General features: G+C 41.6%; 1 protein-coding gene and 1 non-coding gene across 2 annotated transcripts in view; both read left to right on the top strand.

The window, feature by feature from the left end:
* Positions 1 to 25,157, top strand: part of LOC117509661 (rho guanine nucleotide exchange factor 17-like) — a 139,728-nt gene that overhangs the window by 110,312 nt on the left and 4,259 nt on the right. The window contains 18 exon segments of the mRNA XM_034169405.1: positions 4,362 to 4,478; positions 6,651 to 6,743; positions 7,432 to 7,608; positions 9,076 to 9,126; positions 9,395 to 9,504; positions 10,992 to 11,077; positions 11,921 to 12,039; positions 12,698 to 12,905; positions 13,148 to 13,221; positions 15,216 to 15,279; positions 15,282 to 15,301; positions 15,467 to 15,512; positions 15,515 to 15,575; positions 17,089 to 17,204; positions 20,549 to 20,668; positions 20,827 to 21,094; positions 21,279 to 21,365; positions 24,633 to 24,700. Coding sequence (XP_034025296.1) covers positions 4,362 to 4,478; positions 6,651 to 6,743; positions 7,432 to 7,608; positions 9,076 to 9,126; positions 9,395 to 9,504; positions 10,992 to 11,077; positions 11,921 to 12,039; positions 12,698 to 12,905; positions 13,148 to 13,221; positions 15,216 to 15,279; positions 15,282 to 15,301; positions 15,467 to 15,512; positions 15,515 to 15,575; positions 17,089 to 17,204; positions 20,549 to 20,668; positions 20,827 to 21,094; positions 21,279 to 21,365; positions 24,633 to 24,700 — 1,885 coding nt within the window.
* On the top strand, positions 3,941 to 4,013 carry trnam-cau. The gene has a single exon. It is a non-coding gene; the product is annotated as a tRNA-Met (tRNA).

The raw sequence follows: 25,157 nt of genomic DNA, 5'->3' as shown, positions 1-25,157 counted from the left end.
GCTTGGAGTGGAGGTTCTTTTTAATTTTATTTTACGTGCGTGCGCGCACGAATCATCCTGGAGATTATTTTACTTATTAGCTACACAGTTTTATAATAAAGCAAATGGTGACTGGCTTCTAAACACAATTATGACAGAGTTTTTGGGGGGAAAGAACGAGGAGCAGCCCGCAGCAAACAGCAGCAGGGAGTGGATCGAGTTTCTTTTTTTCTTTCTTTTTTTTTACGTGCGTGCACGAGCGAATTGTCTGTAGAGAATATTTTATTAATTAACTACACAGATGTATAATAAAACAAATGGTGACTGGTTTCTAAACACAATTATGACAGAGTTTTTTGGGGGAAAGAGCAAGCTGCAGCAAGCAACGGAGTTTATTATTTATTTATTTATTTTTAATTGTTTACATGTGCGTGCGTGAACGGGACAGTTGATCCTCAAACTGGGTCCTGCAGAGGCTGAAGGACCGCTGAAAGCGGCCGTCACCCAGACACAGCTCCTGTAGCAAATAATGATACTCTCTGTATTGGGAGCTTTCCACAGCAACTCGCTCCGTGTGATCAAGGTCCGTCATTTGACTGACAACCGGAGCCGGCGAGCTCCGCCCCTTTCCACCGCGAAAACAGCCGGAACTACCGCGAACTTCCGTCTACGTACTACTCGCCGACAAAACCGTCTGTGTGTAAACCTTGCTTAAGGAGCCTGTTAAACCACTGGAGTCTGGTTTTTCATCAAAAAAGTCTGAATTAAGTGCGAGGAATGTGCTGGAGCATTGTCGTGATGGATGCGTCAATTCCTGTGGCCCACAACTCTTGCGCCGCACAGCATTACGTAGGCGACAGAGGACATCCCTGTAGTACACTTTGGTGATTGTTTGACCCTGTGGTGCATACTCGTGGTGTACCACACCGCGAGAGTCAAAGAAAACAGCATCACCTTGACGTTGCTGCGCACTTGGCAAGCCTTCTTTGGTCTTGGTGACGTGGAATGCTTCCACTGTGACGACTGGAATTTGGGTCCTAGGTCGTACCCGTACACCCAGGACTCATCACCAGTGATTATGGTGTCCATGAAGTTGGATTCACTCTTTGTGAAGTCCAGCATGTCCTGTGAGACTTCAACACGAAGTTGCTTTTGCTCCGCTGTCAGCAACTTCGGCACAAATTTCGCCGCAACTCTTTTCATGGCCAAATCTTCTGTCACAATGGAATGTGCCGAAAAAAGTGCTGATGTCCACCTCTTCCGCAATTTCTCGGATAGTCACACGAGGGTCCCGCATCACCACAGCATTCACTTTGGAAATGATCTCGTCATTTCAAGCATGTTGATGGCCGCCGGAGCGTGGCTCGCTCTCCACCGTTGCGCGACCGTCTTTAAACCGGTTGTACTGCTCCTTAATCCGTGTGATGCTCATAGCATCATCTCCGAAAGCCGTCTGAATCTTCTGAATGGTTTCCACCTGGCTGTCACCCAAATTTTGATGCAGTAGCGCTGCTCCAATTGTTCCGTCATTTTCCTTGCAATAAAAATCCGCCCAGCGCGCTCCACATGTCCTCACTCAAACGCTGCTTACCAGCAACTGACGCATGCGCATGAAGGTTCAAGGTTGGCTCACGCAAGCACACGTGATTCAAATCCATCAGGTTTTTGCAAACAATAAAAAGATCCGATACTTTTCTAACAGACCTCGTAAAACGGACAAAATCCGTTATATGTATGTAACTGATTAGTAACGGCCAGTAGGCGCTGAACGATCTATGAGGAATCCCCAGCACCAATTAGGCTTACGTATTTCCTTGATTAAAAAGCATGACCTTGAATCGGGACCTGCCTCATTTAATGACCAGGTCACAACTTCATCTGAAAAAAAATAAACGCCTGCCTTAAGTCCTACGTCCACTACAGAGTTGTACCTTAAAATTCTAAAGCCTGGTTTATGCTTCTACAACTCTGCAATTCCATTGACAACTTGACATACACCCGAAGACCAAAAACGCCAAAAACAACTTCTGGTCATGTCACTTTGATTAAACTTAAGTTGTTATATTCAAAACAACCCAAAAAATGTCAACTCGTCATTATAAAAAACAAATTGACACTTAATGACAGCTGTCATAAATGTTTGACATTGACATAATGTTTATGACACCTTCATGACTGTGTCATGTAACTGTTCTGACAGTGTCATGTCTCTGTTATGACGATACCTTCAAGTAAAGTGTTACCAAATGCTTTGTCACAAACGTTATGGTACTGACATAAAACCTACAAAATTCTCCCACTACTTGAGTTCATTAGCCACTGAAGTAAGAGAACAGATCTTTTTTAGTGGTGCTGTCAGTCAGTCAGTCAGCTGGATTGACGGCGGGATCCCATGCCTGAAATTGTTGCAGCAGATGTTTTTTCCAAACTTTGTTAAACTTAACTTTGTTAAAATTGAAATAGGCGGCTTTGCTTGAGCTGCTGCCCCTGCGACCCAACTCCGGATAAAGCGGAAGAAAATGGATGGATGGATGGAAAATTGAAATCGTCTCCAATCTCTGGGCTCCGTGTATCACGGTGGCTTGAGGTTTGTTACATGTTGCAAAAAACCTCACTCACCATTGCACCTTATATAGCAGAGTTGAGTGGCCCTCGTTGGCTGCACGGCATCTCTCACACTGGCACATTTTTATTTACAAAGCGATCTTATGTCTACTCCCCCAATATCTATGTGGCTACATTTCGAGAACCCAGAGCACTTACTCCTTGCGTTCCAGTGATTGCTATTTGCTCAATGTCCCCAAAATTCGCACTGAGTTAGGTAAGCAATCCTTCATGTACTTTGCACCTGCTGCCTGGAACTCACTACAGAGAACTTTGAACTTGAGGGAACTAACTTCTCTTGGAGCATTTAAAAACATTATGAGGGACTTAGTATCTGCCTCATATCATTCTTGTTACTGCTTATGAAAGCCCCATATTAACTCTATGATGTCACCAGATTGTATTTCTCTGTTTTATTGTTGTCTGATTCTGTGTTCTCCGCTTGAAACTTAATGTTTTTAAGCTGCTTCCTTGGCCAGGCTTCCCTTGGAAAAGAGATCTTTGTGTCTCAATGGGGCTGACCTGGTTAAATAAAGTTTTAATTTAATAATAAAAAAAAATAAAAAAAAATTGAAACTGTTAGAATGGCCTAAGCAGTGGGTCACCCCTTTGAGTCTGGTCTGCTTGAGGTTTCTTCCTCATTATCATCAGAGGGAGTTTTTCCTTACCACTGTCACCCGTGTGCTTGAGCGCTTCACACAAACCCCCAGTGTTTGTCTGTCTGTCTGTCTATCCGTACGTCCATCCAGTTGAGAAGTTGATACTTCTTTTGACCAGATATGCAACTTAATCAGCAGAATAGTTGTATTTAACATTAACTGAATCACCTGTTGTGGTTTAGTGTCGTATTATGTATGACCTTTCATGAAGTGTTGTGTCAAAACATTTTCCAACAACTGTGAAGTGATATGTCATTACGAAAAAAATCTGTTTGAGAAGTACTGGAAACCATGTTCTCAGCTTGTTGGGTTTAGTCAGAATTCTTTGCAGCCAGAGTCGTCTCTCTCTCTTGCTAATGCCATTGTTAAGTCTCCCAACACCCCACAGCTGAATGGAATTTTCACACTTGCTTGCCGGGAGTTACTGAAAAGTATTTTTTCAAACCACAAGTAGCCACTGACAGACATAGAAATGCATGAAGCAAATAGGTACAAAACACCAAAACAGGACTGAGAATCACCTGAGATGTGATGTAAAATGAGAGTGTAAATGAAGGAGCAGTAAGGGAACAAAAGACTTGTACAGGCTCAGTTGTGTTGCAGTGGACTTGTTGCGTCAGCAGTCAGTCTCCCACCCCCCAGGTCTTCCTCTTTCTGTGTGCAGCTCTTAAAGCTGCAGCAGCTGCAGGACTCCACAGGCCTCGTTGGCGCAGTAGGCAGCGCGTCAGTCTCATAATCTGAAGGTCGTGAGTTCGAGCCTCACACGGGGCAAGTGTTTTGTTCGGATTGTTCCCGTGTAAAAGGGCAGATAATTGATATGTCACGACCATGACCGCTACTTCATAGGGTACATATTTTTTAGTCTTCCTCTGATTTTTACTGCTCAAAAGAATGAAAGCGTAAAATCAGAACAGAACCTTTACATTGTGTTTGATTGTGTGTGTGACCAACAGTCAGAGACTCAGATAGTTTACAGCGATGTAAACGAGAGGAAAACAGCAGTAATTCTTCACATTATAACTGAGAATGTGTATGAAGATTTGTTAATTAAGAAAGTTGTGTTACTTCATAATGACATGTTCGTGTTCTCTTCCTCCATTTCTTTCTTGTCCTTTTCAGTTTTCCAGGGAGACGCTGGCTAATGTGTATTCAGCATATATTGACAACTTTCTCAATGCCAGGGATGCTGTGAGAATCGCCAAGGAGGCCAAACCAGCATTTCAGAAGTTTCTGGAGGTGAATGTCAGATTGGACCACAGTATGTTCTGTTCTCTCCGAGCTGCTGCTCTCTGTTTGTTGTTCTTCTGTTTTGTGTGCATGTGTGAGCGTGCACTCAAAAAGATACCTACAGGACCTAAAAACTGGCCATTATATATATCATGATGGGATTAGCTGCAAAATATGCGCATTAGAGTTTTTCACCTTCATGTTTATTTTACTGGAATCTGTTTTATGGCTGTTACTAATTATCCATCACTGAAAATATATTAAAACCTGTAAAAGATATTGACAAGAACCCAAAACCAAGAGCTTCAAAATATTTCCGAATTTTAATTTATTTATTTTGCCCATAAATAAATCAGCCCCAGACTCCAAACATACAGTACTAGTCCTCAAAATTTTTATTATTTATTTTTTACTTTTCTTTTTTAAAGATTTGTTATGGTTATATACACTCCTGGTCAAAATGATTATTGGCACCCATGAATTTTATTATAATTGAAATATTTATTTAAATTTGCAAAGTTACTGAGCAAAAAAATAAAAATAAAAAATTAAATAAAATGCATAATGTGTCATATGTGCATGTGACAGTTATTTGCACCTTTTGATGAATTTACAGTGAGTCGTCACTTTTACAGCCAGTTTCCATTGGACAGGACAAGGGATGAACACATAAACATATCCAAGTCAACTGAATATGTTGTGGACTTTTACATCAGTCATACAAACAGTATGGTACTGCATGGTAAATCTGTCTGGAGTAGACAGCCTTCAAAACCTGAGTGACTGTGCAAGAAGGAGACTAGTATTTACATTTTTACAAATTGTTTTTAACTTCTACTTTTGATACTGTGTGTGCTTCTTACCCTGTGTGCTGCAATACAATCCTGCTGGAACCTCAAGTTCCCTGAGGGAGCCTTCCCCAGGGACTAATAAGTTCTTTCCAATGTAATCTCTAATCTAGTGAGGGAAGCTACAGGACACCTATGACAACACTGAAGGAGTTACAGGCTTCTGTGGCTGTGATTGGAAAGATTGTGCATCGTGAAAGGTTTGACTGTTGCGCCATGGTGGAACGTTACAGAGGAGTCATTTCTTCTGTGCTACTCTGATGATTTTTGTGTGACTTATTTGCATGTAGATGGAACAAGTTCTCCTTGTACATCTGGAGTTGTGTCAAAAAGGGGATCCAGTCTTAAACGTGTTCCAAAACAACATGTGCGATCCCTCTCGGCTCTACTGTTGTGATCTCGAGTAAAACAGAGGCCAAAAGAAATTTTAGTTTAGTCGACCACCTTCATGCTTTTGGTAATTCATAAATAACTGTAAAGGAGAGATGATACCAGTTTTCACCTCAGACGGAGTAGAAATGGAAAAAAATACAATAATGCATGACAAAAAACTCATCTATCTGATCTGGCTCTGAATTTAGGAGCACAGCTTACAGCAGCACAGAGGTTTCTTTGTGAATCTGCTCTGCCATCCTCTGGTGGAGAAGAGAACTGCAACACTAACGTGGTGTGCAACCCAAAATAGATGTTTGTGGACAGTTTGTTGTTTTGAGGACCATTGTTTTACATAATCCACTGCTCTATAATAAGTTGTGAATAAATGCACACAGATGTAGAAAGTGGTAGTACTTTGTCTTTGTCTTTGGAACTATACATATAGGATTGTTTTGTTTTGCAGTTTGGTTTTTCTTAAAAGAGAGTTTAGAGTTGAAATATATCAGAAGACAACCTAATACTTATTTTATACAATTAAACTACACCTATAGTTTAATTGTGTGGTTTTAGTGTATGAAACATACATCACATGCATCAATTAAATCATTTTTACCCAAGGCCAAAATATGGCCATCGGGTATTCTGAAGAATTTGCATCCGTCTAACTGTGCTCAGCATAGGTCCAGTGTCCTTACTGCCAAAGTCTTCAAATTCACAGGGAACATTCTTGGGACGCAGACCTTGGACAAGTTGAAAGATTGTTAACCTTGACCTATTTTAAGGGGTCAAAAGGTCGAATTGTGTTTCCTATTTTTATGCTCATACGGCCGAGGGTATTTTAGCATTGCATTATATTTAGTCTCATCCCTTTTTTGTTTTACTTCTGTTATCCTTCTCTCACATCCTCCCTCCATCCCTTCTTTTAACTGTTCCTTCATCTGTCCTCAATCTTAAACAGCAAAACATGCGTGAGAACAAGGAGAAACAGGCTCTGGGTGATCTGATGATTAAACCGGTGCAGAGGATTCCTCGTTATGAGCTGCTTGTTAAGGTGAGTCCTAAACGAGTTCTCTGACAATATGACATAAATATAAGCAGCAGTTTTATGTGCTAACAAGCTGATACACAGGGAATTGGACAAGTGATGATGTTTAACGTTTGAAGAAATTTGAAACTGCCAGGGGTTTCCCAGATTGTTATAATTCTTCAAATTAAAATATGTGTTCTGAAGAGAAGCATGTTTACATTTTGTGAAGTTTGATGCACCAGATGGTCGAGTGAGGTACGCAGTGAATGGGGTCCATGAGAGAGAGACTTTTCCCATACAATAAATGCCGTAAATTAGAGGAAGAATACTTCTTTTCTGATTGTTTCACAGCGGGTATACAATAAAACTTAAATAACACAGTCACAAGTCCACACAGCCCTGCCTGAAGGATTTTGTGCTAAAGCCAACAGTGTGTGGTTTTGAAGTTACATGTAGTTTGAGATTAGCTTGTGGGTTTCTTTTATTTCAAAAGCACTCTGGGTCTTGTGGCCACCAAGACCACTGCTGCTTGTTTCATTAAAAATCCCTCCAGCATTTTGATTTATGTTGTCTGGAGACAGGCAAATGAAATGAAAACATTACCTCCTTGCAGGAGGTAATTATCTGATATTGCATGTGTGTGTGGGCGCTTACATACATGTCCTGCTGCCGGTTCTGAGTGTCTGTTTATCCTGTGGATGTGTTTGTGTAGGATCTGCTCAAGCACACACCAGATGACCACCCAGACCACTCATTGCTGTTGGATGCTCAGAGGGACATCAAGCGATTGGCTGAGAAGATCAACAAGGGGCGTCGCTCAGCAGAGGAGGCGGAGAGGGAGGCCAGGGTGATTCAGGAGATTGAGGCGCACATAGAGGGAGTTGAACATGTGAGACATTTATTATATGCTATGTATTAACAGGGTTTAATATTCGGTTACAGGTTGTGCTTGACTGTTTTTGCTGTTACTGTGGTTTTCATTGTTTTGTTTGACAGGAGGCAAAACTCAGCTTAACTCTTAGTAACAATTGTGTTTCAGTTTATGATTCATAACGTGTTATGAGGATTGCAGTAACTAGGTTTTTGCTGTTCCTAAAAAGGAATTATGCTGTACATATTTTGGCAAGTTAATTGTGGCAATCCTTCTGTGACAACGAAGATCGTCTCTTAATCGATTCCCGGATGGGGTGGTGGACGTGGAGAAAATCTACATCCGCAGTCGATCTAGAGATGCTTGTGCGTGGGTTTGTTTAACGTGGAAATGTTGTTGTACACCAACAAACACACTGTCCTTGGCAGATCCTTAGCCTGGGCCTATGACTGGGAAATCCCAGACGATCAGGGTCTGAGGACCTGCTGCAGCCTTCATCCCTTGGGTTATAAGCCATCACCTCCTCCACCTGATTCACCGTTGAGGACTTTGTTTGACCAGAACCCCATTAGCCGTCTCATGTTGGGGGTTCCTGGTGGGCCTTTATGGTTACCGTAGCAGCCACTGGGCACACAAGGTCCCCACCGTATTTCACACCAACAGGCCTACAACACCTCAACACCCCTACTTGATCCATTACCCAGGTGTCATGACACGGACGAGGGGTTGGATTTTAATACCCAAGATAATACACTGTACGCCACCAGCTTATAGTTGTTAGCCAGAACGTCTTTGACACTAAGATGATGGAAGAGAAATACAAATTTTCGAGTATCTCAGACAAAGCCTGTTTATGTGCTTGTTGATTTAAATGGAAACAAGCTGCTTAGGCCACACCCTCTTTCTCCTCCCTTACTAGCTTACTGAATAGTAGGCAAAAAGCAGTACATCACAATCCGTAGGTATCTGAATACTCAGTAAGCATGTAGTAGTCAAACGGTACCCAGCTGAGCTACTAACCCCATAGAGTGCAAACGGGCTACACTATGCTATCCCATGAGGCAGCTGGAACCTGGTAACCTGAAGAAGAACTTTCTGGGAAAATTCAAAGAAGACTGTAGCAGCGTCTGAGGGGTTGTGACATGTTACAAATACACATCAGAAGCTGTTTTAAAAAAGTCTGCTGTTGTAAAACATATTTTTTGCAACATCCGTGGGTCTGCACCTATGCATCATCTGCAAATACTCAGGTCAAAGGACATCCACGTAGTATATCCAGATTGGGTCCCTCCTATGGGTCCTTCTCCTGCAGATTGCCTGGGCATGTCTCACAGAGCAAGCAGGAATCCAGAGTGCCAAATTAGTCTTTTAAGCTTTTACTGCAGGAGAATTCTTAAAAGTGCAGCTGTGGAATTATGGGCTGTTTGGGTTTATTATTGAATTGTCTTTACTTTCTTGATTTTTTTTCTGTATGTTTGTTTAAAGATCCTGAACCCCCAGAGGAAGTTCCTGAGACAGGAAATGGTCATGGAGGCGGTAAGAAAACTTGTCTGATTTGGTAAATATTTTAAACAAATTTCTGGCAAATGTTTCTAACTAAATAATCTGACCCGGTATTATCATTCTGCAATGTGAGGTTTTAGAAAACATGTCAGAATAAGAAACGACAATCAAAGCAAATGCATCATTAATGCGTCTGCCCTTTTTTCTTCAATAACGTTCAAGATTCTGCTTTCCTGTAAACTGTAAATGTGGTGAGTTGAATCTCTGATAACTCTCTCTCTCTCTCTGTGTGTGTGTGTAGAAGACAGTGGGTGGGAAGAAGGATCGTTCTCTCTTCCTCTTCAGTGATCTGATCATCTGCACAACTCTGAAGAGGAAGTCTGGCTCATTAAGACGCAGCTCTATGAGTCTGTATGTAACGTGCGCACACAACACACACACTCGCACAGTACTGCTCCCTGGTGTTTAACAGTAGAAGTCAGCTGTTATCTGACATGACAATGTCCAGAGTTGCTGATTGCCTGTGTTCTCACTCACTGGGAATACGCCGTGTGGGTTTGGTGAAGGTTAGCGTCTAGTTAGAGCATGCAAAACGTGCTCTGCAGAAATCGCTCTTACCGTTCCTTGAATTTGTCTGAATTTCCGCTTCAGTCCTTAACGACCGAAGTCGCTGAATCTCATTGTCTCTGAATGCTGACCTGCTCTATTTACACATGGATTCAATCAGACATTACGCAGACTTTACACCTGGCAGGTTAAAATGTCTCGTTCAACTGATTCTGACGTTTGCATTTTGACATACAGCTCCTTCTATATACAGTAGTGTTCAGAATAATAGTAGTGATATGTGACTAAAAAGATTAATCCAGGTTTTGAGTATATTTCTTATTGTTACATGGGAAACAAGGTACCAGTAGATTCAGTAGATTCTCACAAGTCCAACAAGACCAAGCATTCATGATATGCACACTCTTAAGGCTATGAAATTGGGCTATTAGTAAAAAAAAAAAAAAAAAAAGTAGAAAAGGGGGTGTTCACAATAATAGTAGTGTGGCATTCAGTCAGTGAGTTCGTCAATTTTGTGGAACAAACAGGTGTGAATTAGGTGTCCCCTATTTAAGGATGAAGCCAGCACCTGTTGAACATGCTTTTCTCTTTGAAAGCCTGAGGAAAATGGGACATCCAAGACATTGTTCAGAAGTACGGCGTAGTTTGATTAAAAAGTTGATTGGGGAGGGGAAAACTTATACGCAGGTGCAAAAAATTATAGGCTGTTCATCTACAATGATCTCCAGTGCTTTAAAATGGACAAAAAAACAGAGATGCGTGGAAGAAAACGGAAAATAACCATGAAAATGGATAGAAGAATAACCAGAATGGCAAAGGCTCACCCATTGATCAGCTCCAGGATGATCAAAGACAGTCTGGAGTTACCTGTAATTGCTGTGACAGTTAGAAGACGCCTGTGTGAAGCTAATTTATTTGCAAGAATCCCCCGCAAAGTCCCTCTGTTAAATAAAAGACATGTGCAGAAGAGGTTACAATTTGCCAAAGAACACATCAACCGGCCTAAAGAGAAATGGAGGAATATTTTGTGGACTGATGAGAGTAAAATTGTTCTTTTTGGGTCCAAGGGCCGCAGACAGTTTGTGAGACGACCCCCAAACTCTGAATTCAAGCCACAGTTCACAGTGTAGACAGTGAAGCGTGGTGGTGCAAGCATCATGATATGGGCATGTTTCTCCAACCTGGATTAATCTTTTTAGTCACATAGCACTACTATTATTGTGAACACTACTGTATGTCTGGATAAGTTCAGAGTTCCGTGCACATGAAAGATGCCAGATACAGACCTGACAGTCATTTTTGATGTTTCATTCTGTTCCTCTCCTTTTTAGGTACTCTGCTGTGAGTGTGATTGACACTTCCAGCAAATACAAGTTCCTGTGGAAGCTTCCACTGGAGGAGGTGGAGGTGGTGAAAAGTAAGGCTCTGTCATCACATTGTATTTATGTTCAAATGGGAAAACCCGGTCGACTGGCTTGCTGTTTATGTCCTTTTTTCCACATAGATCAAATAAGCAGCTTACTTGCTCATGCTCGTACAGACCTGATGTCCTGACTGTAGCCTTTGTGCATGAAATTCGTTTGATTTTTTAATGCACATTTTTGAACTGTCCATCAGGTGTCACTGTTCAGCTTGTTTTTTTTTTTGTTTTGTTTTTTCTTTATAGAAACTGAAATATTTTCAGTGGTGTGTTGCAAAGGCTTTGAAACATTGTGGAACAAGTTTTTTATTTAGTATTTCTCTCTCTCTCTGTCTCTCTCTCTCTCTCTCTCTCTCTCTCTTTGTATCTGTCATTTAGTTTATTGTCAACTTTGATGACTTCTCTGTCATTTTACCATGTGGAAGTGACATAAAAGTAAATGACAAGTTGTTGTGCTCTGAAATTATTTTGCATCACAAGTGTGTTTCAAATAAAATTTAAAACAAGAAAGCTGCTCACTGGTGGGGAGCATTCCTCGACCCTATAACCTTTCTCAAAATATTAACAATGATAAATTAATTTTAATTCTTGACCCAAAAATTAAATGTGTTTCTGATCAGGCCGACCTACAGAAAGTAACAATAAATGAATAAGTAAATAAAGACATGCAGCAACATCCTTGACAAAGTAAAAATTTGTGTGGCATCTGCGAGGAACTCGGCTCCTCACATTTGCTTCAGGACATCATCCTCACTGCTGACACATTAAGTCTGAACAGTTTGACCTCACGTTTTTGATTATATCTTAATGTTTAACCCTTAATTTGAAACTGTGTACCAGGCTCCACCCAGGCAGCCAACAAGGAGAGCATCCAGAAGACAATCGGTCGATTAGAAGAAGATCTCGGCATTCTGGGACAGATCAGCAAACTGTCTGAGACTCTGAGCTTCCCTCACCAGGTATTGAGTGACAACACACACAGTGTGTTCATTGCAAACAGAACCTCTTTAGAAAACAATCAGTAAAACTCTTGAATGTTACAAGTTTGAATCTAATGCATTAAGCCCAGTTATTGCTTTCACGGTATCAGCTTATAACTGCCGTGTGAAGATCACGGTTACCCACAAATGAGATGTGGCGGTTGAGATTTGTTGCCTTGTACTTCTGTCACGTGTGCAAAATCAACCACAGTATGCCTGTACTTCAACTTTGTCACAACCTTGGAGCTTCTGGTAAACTGATAAACATTTGTTTATCCACTCTGTGGAAATGCAATGTCAGAGTTCACAGAGGAAAAAATATCTTTTCAAACATCTTGAAAATCCCACCACAGATAAAACCAGACCACTCTAAAAATAATGAATTGCCTAAGTTCAATATGAGCACCCTCCTGGACCCTGTAAGACTTCCCAGTATATGGGCAAGGTTTCCCAACCTTGACTTCCGGATGTCCATGAAAGAGAGAACAGGGCTTCAACAAGAGCAGTAACAGTGGAGATGTTTGTGCAGCAATTTTGTTCAAATGAATTTGCAGCAGCTGATGCTGCCAGAGATACTCCATTTAATCTGTAATATGTGTTATTCACCTCCACTTCTCGTGATGTCCCCATCCTTCAGTCCTTAGATGAGGTGATAAAGGATCTGATGACCTCAGTGCACAGAGAACTCTCCGAGAAGCAGTCTTTGGCCTTCAGCATGACCTTCTTGCCCACCAAGCTGGAATTCACCACAGCGTCGGCCGAGAGCAGCTTTGTCTTTGAGTTCAGCTCACCGGATGCTCGCTCTAACTTTGAACAGCTTTTTGAGGAAGCCAAAAAGAAGCTCGGTGAGTGACAGGACATCATGGATTTAACGTATAGTGGATTAATTCATGGAGTGAGCATGCATGGTGATGCATGGGGAATTTTGTGCAAGATAACGTTTTGTCTTCAGCACAGGGCTTCTTATATGTATGATCTAATGCATTCCATCAGCCCTATAATATCTGTCAACTTTAATATGTGATTTACTGAGATTTTTGTCGGGTGTACAACCAAATTGTTTGTGTGTTGTTTTTTTTTTTTTTAGCTATGAATAAGGATCAGTGGGATCCAGAGTTTCTGAAAGCAATTCCTATTATGAAGACGCGTAGCGGCATGCAGGTGAGAGCAGCAGAATGGTTGTCCTGTACAGTGTGCTGCTGAAGAACACATACATTTGTGGATATAAATGTCCATACACCTTGGCTATGAATTTTAACATTTAGTTTTCCAAAAATGGAAATATAGTCTATTTTATTAAACAGTGCACCACTTTATAATGTGTACCTAATTTCTTTGTAAAGTATATTTGTTGTTTGTTTTTTCACTATGTGAGGTTTTCAGTGGGTCAAAGGTTTACATACAGTCGGATTTTGGCCGCCAGCTAAGCTGGGCCAAAATCCGACGGACAATCCGAGTGAATAGGCAATGTGATATCTGGTGGTTGTTCGCACAAACAAGACAATCCGAGGTGGTGGAAAATGCTTTGAAACAGCCTAATAAACCTAATGTTTCTCCTATAGTGTGTAAAGGTTAGCGAGAAATAAACACTTCAACATCTAAAAACACTATTTTTGTAACGAGTTAATACCTCTGGAGTGATTTTACAAGACATCTTACAGAGATGTTAGCGTGCACGCGCGGGAACGTCCATCAAGCAACAAAACCAACTGCTTGACACAGTCATTTGTCACTAATGTTAACCGTTTGTGTAACCGCTAACCGTTTAGGCAGTATTATTAGACGGTATTGCTTAAATTTTCATTGTTACGCAGATGATACCCAGCTTTATCTATCCATGAAGCCAGAGGACACACACCAATTAGCTAAACTGCAGGATTGTCTTACAGACATAAAGACATGGATGACCTCTAATTTCCTGCTTTTAAACTCAGATAAAACTGAAGTTATTGTACTTGGCCCCACAAATCTTAGAAACATGGTGTCTAACCAGATCCTTACTCTGGATGGCATTACCCTGACCTCTAGTAATACTGTGAGAAATCTTGGAGTCATTTTTGATCAGGATATGTCATTCAACAGCGCATATTAAACAAATATGTCGGAATGCTTTTTGCCATTTACGCAATATCTCTAAAATCAGAAAGGTCTTGTCTCAGAGTGTGCTGAAAACTAATTCATGCATTTATTTCCCTAGGCTGGCTATTGTAATTCATTATTATCAGGTTGTCCTAAAAGTTCCCTAAAAAGCCTTCAGTTAATTCAAAATGCTGCAGCTAGAGTACTGACGGGGACTAGAAGGAGAGAGCATATCTCACCCATATTGGCCTCTCTTCATTGGCTTCCTGTTAATTCTAGAATAGAATTTAAAATTCTTCTTCTTACTTATAAGGTTTTGAATAATCAGGTCCCATCTTATCTTAGGGACCTCGTAGTACCATATCACCCCAATAGAGCGCTTCGCTCTCAGACTGCAGGCTTACTTGTAGTTCCTAGGGTTTGTAAGAGTAGAATGGGAGGCAGAGCCTTCAGCTTTCAGGCTCCTCTCCTGTGGAACCAGCTCCCAATTCAGATCAGGGAGACAGACACCCTCTCTACTTTTAAGATTAGGCTTAAAACTTTCCTTTTTGCTAAAGCTTATAGTTAGGGCTGGATCAGGTGACCCTGAACCATCCCTTAGTTATGCTGCTATAGATGTAGACTGCTGGGGGGTTCCCATGATGCATTGTTTCTTTCTCTTTTTGCTCTGTATGCACCACTCTGCATTTAATCATTAGTGATCGATCTCTGCTCCCCTCCACAGCATGTCTTCTCCTGGTCTCTCCCTCAGCCCCAACCAGTCCCGCAGAAGACTGCCCCTCCCTGAAGCCTGGTTCTGGCTGGAGGTTTCTTCCTGTTAAAAGGAGTTTTTTCCTTCCCACTGTAGCCAGTGCTTGCTCACAGGGGGTCGTTTTGACCGTTGGGGTTTTACATAATTATTGTATGGCCTTGCCTTACAATATAAAGCGCCTTGGGGCAACTGTTTGTTGTGATTGGCGCTATATAAAAAAATTGATTGATTGATAATGTGATCGTAGGGTTATACCGCTTGAGTCATAGATTTATCATGAAGGTAGACACTGATTTGTGTGTGTGTCTGTGTGTGTTGTTTGCAGTTTTCTTGTGCCTTCTCCCAGGCCACAGTGGTCCAGACAGCGGCCTGTGAAGTTTGGGTGTGTAACGTGATGGATATGTGGGACAGGTGAGAATATTTTATATAAAATATGTACCACCAGTCAGCCAGTAGTCTGACTGACGGTACATTCACCCGATGACTGATGCAGTTACTCAGAAGTTTAGCTCATCAAACGCTTGACTGATTTCTGGTGGAGAACAATAAGCCATCTGAATGGTGTTTCCTCTGCAGGTTTGTCTGTTGAATATCAAAGATGAGCCGACAGTGGAAGCCTGCATTGCGTCTGCTCGGCGAGGATCATCTGTATCGCTGCCGTGCCGGGCCTTTAAAAGGGAGGTCAGCAGACTCACAACGGAAATAACATTAATTCATGAGTTGGTGAAGCTTTGGAATGCGACGATACACTTTCTTCGTTTTATTTCTTTATTCTGTCAGTTTTTGTCTTGTGGCTTCCAAAGAGCCACCAGTAGTGTTTTTGTAGCCATGTAATATAATAATTAAAGAACTCACTGTGGAGCGTAAGCCAGGTCTGGGAGCATGTGCTGGTGTCACATGTTGCCACATGAACCACACTACCAAACTGTCTTTGGTGCTAGATGACAACCACACACTTATACAACCGGTCCATCCTCACCTCTGAAAGTAACCATCTATTTGCCAAAGCCAGATGAAACGTGGGCGTACCCTTGACCTTCTCCAACCACTGGTGTCTTCAACACCTAGGTGCCTGCATGTTGGATCACACCCTGAGAAATGTGCCACACGGTCAAAATTCTGTAGTTGATGTTAGACTCAAAATGCAAGTCATGCTCCTCATATTAAACTTGCTCAGACGGGGTTACTTTTACATGGGGAGGCGGAGACGTGTCATTTTAAGGCAGGACAGCTATAATATTTATGATTTGATTTGCACAGGATGAGAAAACTCAGTATAAATGACAGAGATGGGAGTGTCTACTCAAAAAACAGGCCTGATGCAGCCATTTTGATACAGTAGCCCAAAAGGGATACAATTGCTCCGCCTTTCACATTTTGCAGCTCAACTGAAAGACTGAAGAAGAAAAGAACAGGGCTGAGTAGTTGCTCCCCTGCACTTGTCTACTGGTTGCTAGTGCATGCTAACAAGTTTGAGAAGTCTTATTTTTACTCAGTAGAGAATCATGCATATTATGTATCACAAGACAAAGCAAGGGAACATGAATCCCAGGCGGCAAAGAAACAAAAATGTGAAGGGAAACAAAATCCTGGCTGGCAATGGCATACTGCATTCTGCAGCCTCACCACTAGATGACACTACTGTAATTCTTACTCACTGTATCTTTAAAAATAATCAGTATCATCTCACTAGAGTTAGTAGCTACAATGTTAAAATAAATCTTCTTGTTAAAGAAACATTTAAAGGAGAGATATGATGCAGCAAAATGTTTTTGTCTACCTTTTAACATTTAAATATGGTTGGAGTTTCATGCTAAAAATCCTCAAAGTCTCATGGTTCCCTTTGACTACTCGTTTAGAAATTTAACTGCTAAAAGCAAATGCTCAGCCTGAAAGGGTTTGCTGTAACTTACTAATATCTGTGTTTAAGACACTTCATGATGAATATTAGCTCATTGAAGAGGTGCATAAAATCCCCCCCCCCCCCCCCCATTTAAAGTTTTTTTTTTTTTTTAGAATTTGTAGAATCCAGGTTTGGGTTTGATTTTGAGGGGCATATGATTCACAGTGCCCGTGTACCTTTTGTAATATTTGTATGTCAGGGGATGTGGGGATCGTGTATAGAAGCTAGCAGTTTCACCCAGATCTCCATGTTTGTGTTTGTTCATAGTTTTTGTATCTTGTTCTTTTGCTCTAAGGGAGCGTGGAGGAGAGCTCGCCCTTACGTTGTCTCCTGGAGTGCTTGACCACTCCCAGAAACAGCTCCATATTTCTATCTCGCGTTCTTCTCTTGAGATGATGGAACAACCTCCAGGTGAGCTCATCACATTTTCCAAGTGTTCCACAGTGTTTTTTTTTCCATCTCCTTACATACAACCCCAATTCCAATGAAGTTGGGATGCTGTGTAAAATGTAAATAAAAACAGAATACAATGATTTGAAAATCTTCAACCTATATTCAGGGCTGTGAAATCTCCGCAGATCCACGGATTTCATCATGGGGAGGGGGTGGGGGGGGTGGCTGTTAGTGATGTACTCTTTAATCGTGATCAGCACTGAGTTTTTAAAATGCTTATCGCAAAGCGTTCTCTTTTTTTACGACATTGTGTACGTTTTATAAGTCCGCGGACACTGATCTGTGTGTTACAGATACAAATCAGTTTCCTCGGATCCGCGGAGATTCGCGGAGGAAAAATGCCACTCACAGCGTAGCTGTTATGACAGTTGTCGTAAAGCAGGACTGGTTGGTTGCTGCGGCGACGCTGTGTGGCTTCTGTGCGGCGCTTAAGCTAAACTTAGCATGTGGACATCCCAAACTTTTAGAGCTTTCAAGTTTTTAAAAGAGGAATTTTGCAGCATGTCTGTGTCACGGACCGACGTCGCACAGAGAGAAGATGGCGAGAAAGACTGTTTGTTTGAAAAAGTCTCATAAGGACAAGAATCCGTGGAATCGTCACTGGCTTCATCAACACACCTGAAAGATAAAAGAAATGGGAAAAGTTAACAGTGCTCTCTCAGGAAACACGGTAAGAATTTTTCTCTTCCTGAAAAATAAACATTCTGCTGTTGAAACAGGATTTTAGACAAGATTATGTGACTTTTTTTCACTAATCTAGACTTTCTTTCATTGTAAAGTAGACATTGTGGCTTTGAATGAATTTAAGCTGCATGAATTTACACAAGAATATAAGTGACTCTTTACTATAAGGTATGTTATTAATATTTTACCATGATTTTCTAAATATTCTACAAGCTTTAGCTGTGGTTTTTGAAATGCTGTAACAGTCTTTTCAGTCTTCATAAATTTCATGTAGTTTAATTGTTCTGAGTTAATGCATAATTTGGTTTACAATTAAAAGGAAATCATTCCAGGTCCTACTTCCCACATCATATTCTGTTATTTTAACATCATCATTGACAGGTCAAATAAAATGTTGAATATAGGATCATTTAAATATCCACTAATTTTGAGATTTGTTCTTCCAGGAGATGCTGAAAAAGTATCATTAGATAAAAATTTAATTCTGTGGCCCCACAGGGCCCTAGACCCCGGCTCCTGGGGAGCTGTGACTCCCCCCCCCCCCCCACCCCCCGCAAATTTTCCTCGGATTTCACAATTTTCATTTCACAGCCCTGTATATTCAATTGAATACACTACAAATACAAGATATTTAAAGCTCAAACTGATAGACTTTGTTGTTTTTGTGCAAATATTTGCTCATTTTGAAATGGAGGCCTACAACACATTTCAAAAAAGCTGGGATGGGGCAACGAAAGACTGGGATAGTTGATGAATGCTCAAAGAACACCTAAATGGAAACAGGTGAGTGTCATGATTGGGTATAAAAGGAGCATCCCCAAAAGGCTCAGCCGTTCACAAGCAAAGATGGGGTGAGGATCACCACTTTGTGAACAACTGTGTGAAAAAAATAGTCCAAAAGTTTAAGAACAATTGTTCTCAATGTTCAATTGCAAGGAATTTAGGGATTCCATCATCCACAGTCCATAATATAATCAGAAGATTTAGAGATGCTGGAGAACTTTCTGCATGTAAGCGGCAAGGCCAAAAAACAAAATTGAATGCTTGTGACCTTCGATCCCTCTTCGATCCCTCAGGCGGCACTGCATTAAAAACCAACATCATTGTGTAAAGGATCTTACCTCGTGGGCTCAGGAACACTTCAGAAAACCATTGTTAGTTAACACAGTTCGTCACTACATCTACAAGTGCAACTTAAAACTCTACTATGCAAAGCAAAAGCCATACAATCAACAACATGCAGAAACGCAGCCGCCTTTTCTGGGCCCGAGCTCATTTGAAATGGACAGACGCAAAGTGGAAAAGTGTGCTGTGGTCTGATGAGTCCACATTTCAAATTGTTTTTGGAAATCATGGACGTGTCCTCCAGACAAAAGAGGAAAAAGACCATCCAGATTGTTACCAGTGCAAAGTTCAAAAGCCAGCATCTCTGATGGTATCGGGTGTGTTTGTGCCCATGGCATGGGCAACTTACATATCTGTGATGGCACCATCAATGCTGAAAGGTACATCCAGGTTTTGGAGCAACACATGCTACCATCCAAGCGATGTCTTTTTCAGGGATGTCCCTGCTTATTTCAGCAAGACGATGCCAAGCCACATTCTGCACGTGTTACAACAGCGTGTTCTTCGTAGTAAAAGAGTGCGGGTACTAGACTGGCCTCCCTCCCTCCAGACCTGTCGCCCACTGAAAATGTGTGACACATTATGAAGCGCAAAATATGACAATGGAGACCCAGACTGTTGAATAACTGAAGTCGTACATCAAGCAAGAATGGGAAAGAATTCACCTACAAAGCTTCAATAATTAGTGTCCTCAGTTCCCAAAAGCTTATTGAGTGTTGTTAGAAGGAAAGGTGATGTAACACAGTGGCAAACATACCACTGTCCCAGCTTTTTTGAAACCTGTTGCAGGCATCCATTTCAAAATGAGAAAGTATTTGCACAAAAACAATAAAGTTTATCAGTTTGAACATTAAATATCTTGTCTTTGTGGTGTATTCAGTTGAATATAGGCTGAAGAAGATTTGCAAATCATTGTATTCTGTTCTTATTTACATTTTACATTTACATTTACTGGAATTGGGGTTGTAGTTTACCATCAGTTGTATCCATGAAAACAATGATTTCTGCTCTAGAACCCAAAATCACAGGAATATCTTGGTGTTCTTAACACTCTCCGCAGCATATGACACCCTCTGTCCATGGACTTTCACATTTGACAGATGTGCAGCAGTATCACAGATCTACACCGGACATTGATGAGTTGTTATTGATCTGATTATCACAACATGTTTGAATTGAAAGCAAAAGCAAATAATGTATATGAGCTAATACTTCAGGTTGTCAGCTTTAATTAAGTTGTGTAAAAAGAAAATAAACATAAACTTAAAGGAGATATTCATCACTCTTTTGGTCATTAGAGGTCATCACCATGGCATCTTATGAAATCTTTGCAATTTTGTTGGTATGCCCCATGTGGCCTTGACTTAACATATACATCTCACAAACTGTGTGGTTGGTGAGATTTTCAAATACATTTGAAGTGCATATATGTAATAAACATAGCTAAAAGTGTGTCCAGACATGAGATGAATCAGCTGGTTTATTGGTTCCAGGTGCGGGACCAGAATTTGTTCCTTTTGACAGCGATGACACCGACGATGACGATTCACCAAGTCCTTCTTCCACTCTGCAGAGTCAGGCTAGTCACTCCACCATATCATCCAGCTACGGCAGTGAGTTAAAAAAAATACCAGTGTTTGAGTTATTACAGTGAAATGCACGTTTTCCTCAAATTTGACCTTGTTTCCATAGAAAGTACAGCAGTTAACAACTAAAAAAGACTCACATAAACACATTGTAATGTTGGGTGTCTGTTTGACACTCGCCTAAGATGACGAGGGTCCAGGCTGCAAAGATATGGCTACAGAGACCACCAGCAGCGAGGAGGAGCAGGAGTTCTCTGTGCAGAGCTCCTACGGACCTCCAGGAGTAACTGGCGTTGGCGGAGGGGGTCGCACCCACACAGAGAGCCTGATGGATGGGCGTGCCATGCGCCGCTCCTCAAGGGGCTCGTTCACCAGGGCAAGTCTGGAGGACCTGCTGAGCATCGACCCTGAGGCCTACCAGAGCTCGGTGTGGCTCGGCACAGAGGACGGATGGTGTGTTGTTACGTTCATTCACACAGATGCACAGCATGATTGGTTTGGAAAGCAGCTCTGTAATTTAACTTTTTTTTTGTTCTAGCTTTCAGCTGGAAGAAAAATTGAGAAAATATCTTTGCTTGTTGACGTTTCATTCACCAGAGTTGATCCTTATTTCCTGTAATGTCTCTGTTTCTGTCAGCATCCACGTGTACCAGTCCTCAGATAACATCCGCAACCGTAAAAACAGCATGAAGATACAACACTCAGCTTCCATCCTCTGCATTCTGTGAGTTTTCTTTCTTTTAGTTTTCTTCTAATATTAAATCCAGTAAATCTACATCATGAAATGTAGAAGTGAGCTCTGTTAAATACTTTAAGACCCAATCTCAATTCTCTTTTGTACCCCTTCCCCTTGGCCCTACCCCTACCCCTGCGCTTCCCCCCTTTAAAACAAGGGGTAAGGTGAAGGGGTATGCCTGTAGCTCTATGAATTGAGACACCCCTCTGCCTTAGGGGGAAAAAAAAACTGCCTGTCTCAAACTGCCGTCTTCATTGTTTGTCAACATGGCAACCAAAGTGAAACTTGTTGCAGTAGTCTTTCTCTTTTTATTTTCTTGCCTTTCTGCATAAATGCAAAGAAATAGAAGAAGTCACAGATTTCTTCGGCACATCGCAATCATGTTGGAGAATTTTGTGTATTAAAAATTAATCTAATTAATCCGTAATTTATAATAATAATTAATAGTATTAATAATCAATAGTATTAATAATCAATTAATTAGTAATTAATTCATGTTAATAATACTGATAATAATTAGTCATTAATGCTATCCATCCATCCATCCATCCATCCATCCATTTTCTTCCGCTTTATCTGGAGTCAGGTCGCGGGGACTAGCAGCTCAACCAAAGCCGCCCAGACCTCCCGATCCACACACACCTCCCCCAGCTCCTCCGGGGGAACCCCGAGGCATTCCCAAGCCAGCCGAGAGACGTAGTCCCTCCAACGTGTCCTGGATCTTCCCCGGGGCCTCCTCCCAATAGGACATGCCCAGAACACCTCTCCAGCGAGGCGTCCAGGGGGCATCCGAAAAAGATGCTCTAGCCACCTCAGCTGGCTCCTTTCGACATGGAGGAGCAGCGGCTCGACTCCGAGCTCCTCCCGAGTGACCGAGCTCCTCACCCTATCTCTAAGGGAGTGCCCAGCCACCCTGTGGAGGAAAATCATCTCGGCCGCTTGTACTCGCGATTTCTTTCTTTCGGTCATGAGCCAAATCTCATGACCATAGGTGAGGATCGGAACGTAGATCGATCGGTAAATCAAGAGCTTTGCCCCCCTGCTCAGCTCTCTCTTCACCACGACGGTCCGATACAGCGACCGCATCACTGCAGATGCTGCACCGATCTGTCTGTCGATCTCACGCTCCATCCGTCCCTTGCTCATGAACAAGACCCCGAGATACTTAAACTCCTCCACTTGAGGCAAGGACACTCCACCGACCTGAAGAGGGCAAAGCACCTTTTTCCCGGTCGAGAACCATGGCCTAGGATTTAGAGGTGCTGATTTTCATCCCGGACGCTTCACACTCGGCCGCAATCCACCCCAGTGCACGCTGAAGGTCCTGATTTGATGAAGTCAACAGAACCACATCGTCCGCAAATAGCAGAGACGAGATTCTGTGGTTCCCAAACCAGACCCCCTCTACACCCTGGCTGCACCTAGAAATTCTGTACATAAAGATAATGAACAGAACCAGTGACAAAGGGCAGCCCTGGCGGAAGCCAACGTGCACTGGAAACAGGTTTGACTTACTACCGGCAACTACCGGCATGACTTGCCGGTAGTAAGTCATTAATACTAGTAATAATTTATTGTTAATTGATTAATCATTAATTGATTGATTTGTAATTAATTAATTACTAATTAAAATAAATAAACACTTGAAATATATCAGTCTGTGTGGAATGAATGTATAGATTATACAAGTTTCACGTTTTGAATGGAATGACTGAAATAAATCATTTTTTTCATGATATTCTAATTATATGACCAGCACCTGTATGTATGTTATGGGCTGCATCTAGTTCTGTTAACCTTATGTTTCTTTTTCAAATTCTCCCATTTTTTGCATCCAGCCCTATTTCCTTTAGAAACTTCTTTGACAGATAACAGCAATCTGTTAGAACATCAGGTTATGTGTTACACATATACATGTGTGTGTGTATATATTTTCCAACTTATTCCCATTGCTGAAACTTCTCATTTTCTGCCTGAAAGCTTATTAGGAGACGAGTCGCTCAGGGCTCCCTGTTTGTTTACAAAATACACACGTGTTACAGACCTTGAAATCCAAGCAGGGGTCGCTATTATCCAAAGATTTATGAACATATAAATTAACATGCTTATCCTTTATCATGATTTTCTCCATTGTGAGAAATAAAAGTGTCTTATCGTAGCATTCGTGTGTATATGCGTTATAACGCCTCAGCGCACGAGCGAAGTTATGATATTCTTCAGAACGACAACATACGCAACATGCATCCAGCAGCATACATGTTGCTGTCATAGGCAACTGCCTGTAAAGTTTTTTGGCAAGTTATAACTTTCTAAACAGCGTCATTTGTAATGAAAGCCACTTACATTTGTGCCGCTCTTTCAGCGCCATGTTTGTTTCTGTGGAGACAGCGGTAAGCTCCTCCTAGCCCTCCAAACAGAGTGAATCTGGATGCACACTCTGTTTGGAGGGGTTTGTACCCCCTCTGCCTCGCTCCAAAAAGAGAATTGAGACACCCCTCTGTCTCTCGTGCCCGCACAAAACAGAGGGGAGGGGCCGGGGGGTAGAATTGAGATTCAGCCTAAATGGCGATAAACAGACTGTATATATTATATCATAACATTTTTAAATTGGTTTATCTAAATCTGAGAGTATAAGCACACTGTACAATATTTAATCTACAGTACTGTCAGATAGTTTGGTGTGTTTATTCAGGGCAGGTAGCTGAGTGGATAAGGAGGCCTGCTAATATGTAGACCTGGATTCAAAACCTCCTCATGCTACCTGTCTGTGTCCTTGTACAAGACAGTTAATCTACATAGTCTCAGTCCACCCAGCTGAGATTGGGTACTGGCATCAACTGGGGAAGTAACCTGCGTCAGACTGGCATCCCGTCCAGGGGGAGTCACAGACTCTCATCCACTTGACGCTACGGAATGCAGAGATAAGCACCGGCACAAGTTGCCCTCAGGGCCTATATATGAGCTTATTCAGTGTTTGAATAAGTCTGTAAATGAGATCACTCCTAGTACACTTGCTATTAGTCTTAAATATAGATCCAAGATTAAGAACCATTAGTTAAAGAGGTTTTATGTGTAATTTTCTTGGAAATGTCCGGATGAGAAACTCTGCATGTTTTATTGATTTATTTTTAATTTTATTCATGTACTACTTTAGAGTCTGCAGTATTATTGTTGTTGTTGTTGTTGTTATTATGTCTTTAGTGTCCTGTGAATTTCTTCTGTTTTCCTTTTCATTTCTGCATTGCTCCTTTTCAGGTTCTTGGACAATAAAGTGTTTGTATCTTTAGCCAATGGAGAGGTGGTCGTCTATCAGAGAGATGCAGGTAAACTGGCGTCAGAGGCCTGAGAGGAGGGAGATTTGGTGTGCTTTCAGTCATGGTCTTTTAGTTGCACAGACATGTTGGTCCTGCACACACTGACAGACAGTTTACAGCAGCACGCTGCACATTTTCAGAATTTGTTCACAAATTAGACATGAAGATCTGCTCTTCGACATGGTAGAGGTTCACTTTGGAAGACATATTTTTAAAGCTACAGGATTCAGGAGTGTTTCTTTGCAGAAGTGGAATGTGGCATTGATAAGAATGAGCCCTTCATATCTTCGTTTGAGCCTACCCCTGCATGGAGATTGACATGTTAATTCAGTAGCCCAAAAGGGACATACTCTTAACTTTTGCATTTTGCAGCATGGCTGGAAGACTGCAGAAACAAACTAGAAGGATCAGTGGTTGCTCCCCTGTACACTGTCTCCAGGTTGCTAGTGCAGGCTAACAAGTTTGA

This window comes from Thalassophryne amazonica, chromosome 4, assembly GCF_902500255.1.
Source record: "Thalassophryne amazonica chromosome 4, fThaAma1.1, whole genome shotgun sequence".
Taxonomy (NCBI): Eukaryota; Metazoa; Chordata; class Actinopteri; order Batrachoidiformes; family Batrachoididae; genus Thalassophryne; species Thalassophryne amazonica.
The sequence above is the reverse complement of the archived record's forward strand: the minus strand, read 5'-3'. Positions and strand labels throughout refer to the sequence as shown.